Here is a 10091-nt window from a genome sequence, read left to right on the forward strand (position 1 = left end):
ACAGAGCCGTTGCATTTCCATCGTTGTCGGGTACTGAAGAAACACGAATAACCGAGCTTTGAGAATTTCAGACTATTTACGAATTTGAGCTCCGGTTTATACATTTTTAAATTGGCTTTAAATGGTTTGGCGCCTCCTCCACTTTGTGTGTACTCGCTCAGTAACTTCTATTAGATCCTCAAGAATATCCTCCATACCAGATTGTACAACACCATTTCACAGCACTGCGTTTGTGCAATCAGCTGTGAGGAGCTGCAACTCCATCAGCACTTTCAAAACAAACGTAGGTGTGTTAAAAGCTGCTCAGCTCTGAACTCCATCTTATGGTCTTCATGACTTGGTTTTATCGCACAAGCAAACATGTGTGATATGCTATTTTGTATCGTGTGTTCTTTCCGTACCGTTTGTTATTGTGTTCTTTTTATTTTACATCAAATGGTGACATTAATCCATCTTTAAAAATGTTCATGTCTCTTCAATAAACTGTATTTAATTGAATGTAGGGACAACATGGCAGATCAAGGATGTTGTTTATGTGCAATGTAAAAGGTAATTAACATCCTCACTGATATCAAGCAGGATTGCACCCAGTGAGCGGAGTTTTATTGCACTTGATCTGTGCTTTATCGATTTATCTCTCTGCATATCACATATTCACAAAATGCTACACTGGAAACTATATCTTCGAACGCATATTGCTTTGGACTGACAGCACATAATGTCCTAACATAGACCATATCTGACCGAGAAATACCTTCTGCTCTCAACGCTACACACACACGCGCGCACACACACACGCGGCCGGCACCAAATAAGGTGCTCTTTTGTGCGGCCTTATAATTCTGAAAACAAAGCCCCGTTTGTGTCTCTGGTGGAGGTTAAATCATGCGTGAAATCTAATTAAAAACGACATTAGTAAACAGAGATAAATGGAATGGTGAGCGAGCTCTATGGATCATAGAGCCACCCATGTCCGAGTGTTTCACGAGTGTGTATCGACACAACGCAGGTCATTCATGCTGTTATCATGTAGGAAACAGATTGTGTGTTTGATTTGGCCTCATGAAGACCCCTCCGTTATGAGCTGTCAATAACACTCTGCTGGTCACAACATGTTCCTCTACATGAACACATTTCCTCGACAACAAGCAAAACTAACCGGCTGGGGGGGGGGGGGGGGGAGGGGGGGGGTTCTTTTTTTTCTCACCTAAGTAGAACAAAGTAGTGTGATGACCCTCAAACGCCACGTGCAGCATGGTCCACATGTCCTGCCAGAAATCTCCTGAAGCTCCCCAGAACCTCTGAAGATGCCTGCAGGAGGAAACCAGACCATTTTCTTGACATGATTTGAAAATACTTTTCTTTGTCTGGAGAACTCATCCCACACTTTTTGCCACCAACATTTACACATTAACTGGTGCATCTGACTAGGAACGGTCTAATTAGAAAAATTGCAATACTTACAACACTTTTGTGATGGCTAAGATCGACCTAACAATGCCAGATTAACTGTCTAGAAACACTTCAGCAACCGCCTGTATGAGACCTTTGCAATCACACTGAACACACTCACAAATATCAAAGTCATGTCGTGCTCTTTCCTCATGAAAAAGCCACCCAAACAGACATGCATACATGTATTTGGACACCTGATCAGAATGGATCTTTTGAATATTTGAGGTATCTGTTTTTCTTTGGTGATTTGTCAGTCTATCGTATGTTGATATTCTGTGATCCAGTTCCAATAGTGCCAACACTAAACTAACCTTCTATTTCTTTTGTGACGTTTGAAGAAGAGCATTGCAAAGGCAAAGACCTGTTAATATTCCATCTCGTTACGGGCACTATTGTGCACTCGACACTGAAACTATTAAACTTATATTTAAATCTGCACAGATTTTGGCGCTAAGCTTCCAGTTTCTTTCTTTCTACAACCTAAAAGACTGGCAGACAACTCAAAAATAGTTGTAGTGCTGTCAGCTATCTGATTTGGACCCGATCAGACCAGTCCTGCTCTGCTCTGTCCTTACACCTCCCATCCGCTTCTCTTCCGTTCCCTTTCTTTCTTGTGCATTGACATAATAACCTGTGAACTTGTAACTCCCCAGGTTCATTTCAAGACAAGCCATTGGTTTGTTGAGTAACACTGCAACTTGTAAGGAAATCCTACCATGTCAGCGAGTTGCCGAATGCAGCCAAGAATAAGATTCCAGATCCGATGACAAACGCAGCTTTCTTCATGGAGTCCCACAGCCCTCCAGGACCGTCCTGGTGAGAGATAAAGGCAACATATCTGTTACTCTGATGATACGGTGAGATCTCATGATGTTGAGCTACATCAGCGTCTCCAGTAGGTCACCTATTGGTTTGTGGACTGTCCTTTTGAATCCTCGAGTTCAGCCTTTTAGCCGTCGCCATCTTGTTTTTTTTAAACCAGAGGTGACATGAGAGTGGAGCTCTGAACACTGAATAAGATATTTCTAGGTGACCAAAAAGGTTCCTATTAACTTTCAAAAACAGAAAACACACTGAGAAAGGGTTAAAGTTGTAACAACAAAAATATGGATAACACCAACCTGTCAATCACAAGGTAGCCCCGCCCTAAAGCATACTCTACTTCATGGTCTGTTTGACTCTAAATGGACCATAATTTACTAAATGGACATCATGCTGTATTGAAGAAGACTAGAAACTAGAGATTGAGACCATAAACTCATGTTTACAATGTTTACTGAGGTAATAAATCAAGAGAGAAGTAGAGTCATTTCTCATAGACTTCTATACAACCAGAGGAGTCGACCCCTGGTGGACAATAGAGAGAATGCAGCTTTAAGGAACTTCTGCATTGACTTCACTTTTCAGACCGCAGGTTTCCGCCGGGACAAAATAAAAATAAATACTGTCTTGTCATCCTGACAAGACAGTAAATTCTCAGATTAAGGTTTTCAATCTACATTACTTTCATGTATTTCAGTGTGACCTAAACAGATTCAAACAAATCAATAATGACAACAGTTGAATTTGAGCTTAATCTTTTGCTGCAGAGGATCCAGATAAAAGTGTTTTTTTTATCTTGTATTCTAAATATGTCCAACAAATGCTCAGAGCATTTAGTAAAAGCACAATCTGAGCCAGCCACACGGAGAAAACTGGATCAGGTCACTCAGCGGGAATTAATTCCAGGGATTGATGTCACATTCACCAGACCTTCTGAAATGCCAGCTTTTTACCCCGCCTGCCCTTTGCCCATGGCAACAGTGGGAACAATGTTACACACATGTCTACTGACACTGATGTGATCTACCCTTATGAGGACATTTCATTAACTACATGCATTACCTACAATCTCTAAGAACATGAAGTCTAAAACAGTTCCCTAAAAGACAGGAAACGCGTTGTAAATACTTCCCAGTGCACTGCACCCTCTCATTTCTACAGTAGATTTAGTGAAGACACGCCTTAACATTTTTCATGGCCACGTGCATGATCATTATTGGCCATCCTCTCTTTGTTGACTGCAGGCCTCCATAAATTGGCACAGGAGCAAGAAAAAAATGCAACTTGAACAGGTCGAGCCTGAACCAAAAACAAATGTCACGGTGGTAGAAACAAAAGCAGGCAGGCGGAAACGGCTGCTTTAAATGCAGAGCACACACGTTACATCACGCGATGTAGAGAGGAAACACGGATACAAAAACCACAACAGTGAGGTAGAAATGATTCAGGTACAAATAAAGAAAAAACAGACACTTTTAAAAGACTACAAATATTTTTTTTTAAAGGCATAATCATTCATTTGGATTCAGATTGTAAAATTGATTATTTAGAGAGATAGATAGATATATAGATATATAGATATATAGATATATAGATAGATAGATAGATATATATATATATATATATATATATATAGATATATATAGATATATATATATAGATATAAGATATAATATAATATTAAAATATAATATTTAATGACATTTAGTTTGGAAGGAAACGTGTTAACGGTACAAAAAACATTTTTAGAATCATTAATGAAAATATCATTTACTGCAAAATTACACAACATACACTGCACAGAGGTTAACAGACCGCAACAAATAATATTATAATAATAATAATCTTTTCAAAGTCATAAAACCTGTCGGCCTCTAAAAAGATTGTGCCTCTGTTGACTGTGACTCATCCTATTGTGTTGCTGCTCACCACATTCGTTGTATTCTTACCTGTCTGCTGCTGCATGTTGAGGCAGCTCCCCTCGTGTCTGTAAGCACAATAACAAACACACCGTTTATTTTCTTATTTCCCAGGTGTGAGAACAGATTCATGACTACAGCATATAACTAAATGGGGTAATCATCTGTTGTTATTAATGATTTCAGCATGACAGATTTTAATAATCCCCTAAAATTATACTAAAATGTAAGATTTTTTGGATACCTGTGCTGTTCCAAAATGACTGAAGGCTAAAGATTAAATGTCCTGCTGATTATCTTAAAAGGAAAATGGGCTAATCCTAAAAAAAAGGGTGTGTATTAGAAAAGAAAAGAATATTTCACTTCCTTTTTGAGATGATAGTCAAGTCTTCATTTTCCAAAGTTAAAAAAAAATATATATATATATATATATACACATTTCTTACTTCCTACAGTGTGACAAAACTCAATGTGTTTTTTCATGAATAATTAATTCATATTTAATACAGAACATATAAAAAACTCCTCAGACATGACCCCAAAGACTGCACTTCCACTGATTAAAGCTATTCTACGACAAAAATGTGAATGAATTAAAGCAGCCTAAACGTCTCGGACTGCTTTTTATCTTTCCATGGTACGACAATCATGCGAGTGCTGTGTAGCTGGTTGCAACATTTACAAATGTTGGATTATAGATAATCCTATTACCATCCAGCCTTCTCACAGTGAGCACTTTTCTCCAGTCAAATTCTTGGGGATAACTAACTTTCCCTATAAGTCCACACTGTGGCTCTGTTTGTAGTTGAGCAAGAAAATAGAAACCTTAGGGAACAAAAACTATATATATTATCAGTATTTTCTTTTATATCTTAATACATATTTTAAGGGGATCTTTAATTAAGTGCAACAACATAAGAGTATTAAGGGCTATACAGCTGGTGCTTAAACGTTATTGGAGAGTGAATTTATTAATGTTTTTGATTACAATTATTTTAGACAATCACAAAACTTCAGCTTCAGAAATACAAAGGAAATGTTGGTTGTTTTCATACAACTGTGGCAATAAATATTTTTTAATGCGTTTATTATTGGCTGCTGGAGTAAATTAAGATGGCTTTTTTAACTGCGCATGCACTTGACTTGAATTTTAAATTAAATAAACGTAGCCTTTAAATAAATAAATGAAAATAGAGATAAAGTCAAAACAATAAAAGCGTGCAGCCAGGAGCATGCCAGACATATCAGAATATTATAATTACATCATAGATGATCGATACCTCCGTGAAATAAAACGTTAAGTAACAATGAACCGTGGCGTCTCTCACAGACAACTTTTAACCGACAAATTGTACAGCGCTCCGTTTTTTACAGATACAACCGGCTGTAAACTATCTTCAGCATTAAACGTGACAAACACCGAGCACACCGACAAGTTTGCGGTCAAATAAATCACCGACTCACCGCTGACTCTCATCTCCAGCGTCATGTCTCCCTGCAGTCTTTCCTGTTTGTCTGTGCCGCTGGCAAAACGACCGTGTATTTACAACAGCCGACGACTTCTGATTGGCCGGTTCGTGGTCAGCTGACTCGAGCCGTACCCGGAAGTTGTGGAAACAGCGGTCTCTACATCACATGTACAATTTCACAAATTGTCAATAAGAAAGATAAAAAATAAACATAAAAAAAAAAAACTTAAATAAATAATATAAAGAAAGAGAAAGATAAATAAAAACATAAAAATATAAAACGTAAATAAATAATATAAATAAAGAGAAAAAGGGGACACTACGTCACTAATTAATTACATACCTAAATGTACAGCATTTAATAGCTTTTATATACAGTTCAAACTCTTTGTAAAAACACAAAAAATAGGATTTTGCCTTTTAAATTTACACTTATGTATGTAGAATTTGGCAAGAATATACAATAGATTTATTATATGCCCTTTCCTAAAATGTTCTGTCATAGGTAAAGAATCCAAATATAACATGTTTATAGAATAATGCAAACATCTTTGTATAAAACATCGATAATCAATTTATATCTAAATCGTTCTTAAATTTCTTGAGAAAATGCTTTGCAGAGTAAAACTTGTGTATAATTTCAAAACACTCCCATACCTCAGGGGACACTAACAATGTAAAACTGGATCTTAATTCACTACAAATCAGCATGTCTTGTTCTGGATTCAAGAGTGAAAGGCTAGATGTGTTCAGCTCCCACGTGCTCTTTGTACATGAAATGAACTCAACCAATGAGATCTCTGACTCCCCCGAGCATCTCTTCCTCCAAGATGTGTTTCAACATAACTCCAACATGCTGTTCGATAATATTTACAATGCACTCTACTGTGTGACTGCTGCAGTTTCACACAGTGAGAATATTGATGACTGCAGTCTCTGCGCACACACACACACACACGCACACACACACACACACACACACACACACACACACACACACAGACACACACACACACTCTGTCCTCTGCCTTCCCAAAGATAAGGGGGTCAGTCCACCATAATCATTACGTAAAGTGACTTTGAACACTGGTGTGTGGATCACAACTGTAAATTATAATTGTATTTTTGATACTATATGATATTTGTTCTGATATATTTGTTTAAATGTCCTTTAAATCGGTGTTGCTGTGGCGTCTTGTTTTTATTCTTGAGTGCTGAATCTCCTGTCTGCACAACAAATTGGGTAATAACAGAGAAACCTTGAACCATGAAACCCTCTTTAATAAACACGCAGAGAGATTTGAAGTATTTCTTACTTAACTACCTTTACATAACTAACCTTTCATATCCACATAAAGACTTGTTAAATAATTTAAAGTCGTTCTTAATTGACTGAAACTCTAAATTGTTGCTGTAAATAGTAGATTAATATGCTGCACAAATAAAATGAAATTTGCTCGAGCAGATTCATGTCAAGATACCTGGATAGTTACCCTATATTGTGAAAGGTTGTGTTATGTCACACCAGCTAAGTATCACCTTATTGTTGTACCCGTTGTACCCGTTGTTGTATCTGTATATAGTGTATTTTAGGCTCTCTTTAGGCTTAACTGTGGTACAGTCTGTTCAGGCACAACATATTTTTATGCATGGGAGGAGATTATGTGTCCGGTCGTGTGTTTGTGCGTGCCTGCATGCGCATTTGTCTGTCTGTCCACGGCTAATCTGAAATACTACCGGACCCATCAGCCTAATATCTTTTTTTTGCGCTCATTTACCACTGTATGCTCAAGTACCTCTCGTGTTTGCATTGATTCCCACTGTTTGAAAAACATGTTTTATTGACTGTTTTATACCTTCATTAACAGCTGATTTACTCTCAATTTGGGATCTTGTTTCCGCTTGGGATTAGGAATTATTCATGACCAGATCTGCACACCTTGATAAACCGCAAGCATTGGTCCGGTAGTATTCTTCATCTATTTTTCTTTCAACACTGATGCACATGATCATGGCTGTATGGGGCAGCGCTTTGTGTGCGTGTGTTTGTGTGTGGTTTTGCGAGAGAGAGAGAGAGAGATGGTGGCTGCCCTCAGGCCAGACAGGTGTTGGTAATCTGAGTAGAGGAAAAGGTTAGCAGTGAAGTTGTCTAGCGGCAAAAAATGCACCGCGTAGCTTCCATTCTGCCCATAATTACTCCTCAATACCCAAGAAGTGAAGCAAGAGTCTGTGGGATTACAAACCGGTCTCTGGACAGAACCAAACTCTGCTCCGTCTGGATTGCTAAATAAATATATAATCAAATATTCCAGCAGTGGTCGTTGCAGAAACTCTACTGAAAGAACTGCTTATCATGTGTCTCGCAATTTTAAATCTATTCCAGTATCATCCAGCAGGGGGCACCAAAATATCCAACTCTGTTAACTCACTCTGTGTGAGCAAGAGTTATGAAGCTACCACACACACACACACACACACACACACGCACACACACACACACACACCAAATATTACCAAACTAAATTCAAGTCACAAGATTAGCTGTTGACCATTCTGCATTACTGTGGTCTATCATGTGCTGTAATGACATCAACTGAATTGTATTTATTTTGAAGTTTACTTGACTGTTTATATCCTTCTGTTAATCAAATTAGTCTTATGTATTCACTTTGCTCTATATCAATGTTTTTTTATGGGTATGAGAGATGAGAGCAAACAGGTACTGTATGTAGGCTACTGTAAAAACAAAGCATTTGACTTTAATATACTTTAAATACTCTATAAAACCTTTGACTAGAAAAATATTTATTTTGAATAGCTATATAATAATTTATTATTTCCATTTTAGCTGTAGAATCTTTAGTTTGAATTACATTTTATTGTGCAGTAAATGACACGGTATTAATAAATTAAAGCCAATCATTGGTTTAATTTCACCATATAAACATCAGGTTACTACTCCTCCTGGACAAAGTGGTGCTTCAATGCACAGCTCAGGTCTGACCTCTGGTGTGAAGCTGCCGCCACTGTTTCCTCGTTCCTTTTCCCACTGTCATGTCACAGTTCATAGGAAAAAAACAGGTGTTAATAACACAGTTAATGATGGCTGAATTCCATTCGGCTGCTTCAGTTTCAGGGCTCCTGGTGTTGTGCATGTTAGCCAACTGTCACATCTCACTGTCACCCTTGAATAGAAAAGACACATTGTTTGTTCTAAAAGTAACGCCTTTGCTTTAACGAGCATCCATCTTGTGACTCTTGGCAAACAGAGGAGTCAGAAGAGAATGTAATACGTCAGTGCCAAAAATACGAAGAGGGGCACCTCAGATCGAGTTGATTTGAAGAAATTAGTTTGAGAATGTCTTTAATCACGGGTCAGAGAGCTCATTTTATTTAAATTAGCCTATGTGCGTGTGAGTGTTTGGTCACCTGACCACCATTTGGTGACGCAAGTGACAAAAGTTTATAATATTTGCTTAACACGCAACGCCATATGTCAGCAAGCTTACAAGCTGATTAGACCTGTTTGTGCTTCTTTTAAAAACCAGTTTAGTAGGATTCAAAGGTTGTACCTGTTTCATGATAGGGGCTGCACACCTTTTTCTCGAGCCGTCTTTATTATGTTTCGTTACATCATTTTGTCAAAAGATATTCATGGTGCCCAGAGGATGAACCCTTGTGACTTTTGAGATCCCAATATCATGTCAAATTTAAATTGTTCATTTGATTTAGGCCTGCAAAACTATCCCATCAGCCTCTGCTGTACTTTGTACTCATGTGCTAACTAGCAATTGCTAACATGCTAAACTACGACAGTGAACTCTGTAGGCTAAATATTATGGCGTCTGCATTGTCATTGTGAGCATGTAAGCGAGCTAATGTTAGCATTTAGCTCAAAACACTGCTCCTGTAGATTCTTAAGGGAACAGAGTGTAACATTTGGGGTGATTAATTGACAGCAATGGAGTATAACATTCATAACTATGTTTTAATCTGTGTATAATCACCTGAAACTAATAATTGTAGTGTTTTCGTTAGCTTAGACAAAGCAATTTATATGTACATAGCGAGCGGGTCGTCTTCCATTGCACACAAGTTTTACATTATCTGAAGGTAGGGATGCATTCCTAAACCCCATATTAAGGCAACTACGCTTATGACTGTACTTGCAATAAAATATTGGCTGGTAAAAAGCCAATACTTTATCAATACACCTGTGAACATGTAAACAAAAGTGAAACCCAATTCAATCGGCCACCACCGCTATGTTTACACAAGCACAGCACTCACGATAGGCCAAAGCAGACAGGTGGACGAAAGGAATGACTGATAGTGACAGATGTCCGTGTTCTTCATCCTTTATAAACTTGACTTGTTATTCATTTTATTAACATTTTACATTTGTTTCCAGTGAGATATTAATTAC

At 37.9% G+C, this 10091-nt stretch overlaps 1 protein-coding gene across 2 annotated transcripts in view; it reads right to left on the minus strand.

Annotated features, from left to right (window-relative positions):
- faxdc2 (fatty acid hydroxylase domain containing 2) overlaps nt 1-5937 on the minus strand; it is a 10476-nt gene extending 4539 nt beyond the window's left edge. Inside the window, exons 1-4 of one of the 2 annotated variants that reach the window (XM_076102071.1) lie at nt 5661-5937; nt 4227-4264; nt 2171-2268; nt 1208-1311 (exon numbers count right to left, since the gene is read on the minus strand). In XM_076102071.1, coding sequence (XP_075958186.1) covers nt 1208-1311; nt 2171-2268; nt 4227-4264; nt 5661-5685 — 265 coding nt within the window. In that variant the 5' untranslated portion in view covers nt 5686-5937. Of the gene's footprint in view, nt 1-1207; nt 1312-2170; nt 2269-2359; nt 3791-4226; nt 4265-5660 lie in introns of those variants that run through there. The other variant, XM_076102072.1, reaches the window with a different exon arrangement.
- Nucleotides 5938-10091: the final 4154 nt, after the last annotated feature.

The sequence above is a fragment of the Anarhichas minor genome, unplaced genomic scaffold (genome assembly GCF_050575085.1).
Source record: "Anarhichas minor isolate MPS153535 unplaced genomic scaffold, ASM5057508v1 ptg000027l, whole genome shotgun sequence".
In the NCBI taxonomy this organism is placed as follows: domain Eukaryota; kingdom Metazoa; phylum Chordata; class Actinopteri; order Perciformes; family Anarhichadidae; genus Anarhichas; species Anarhichas minor.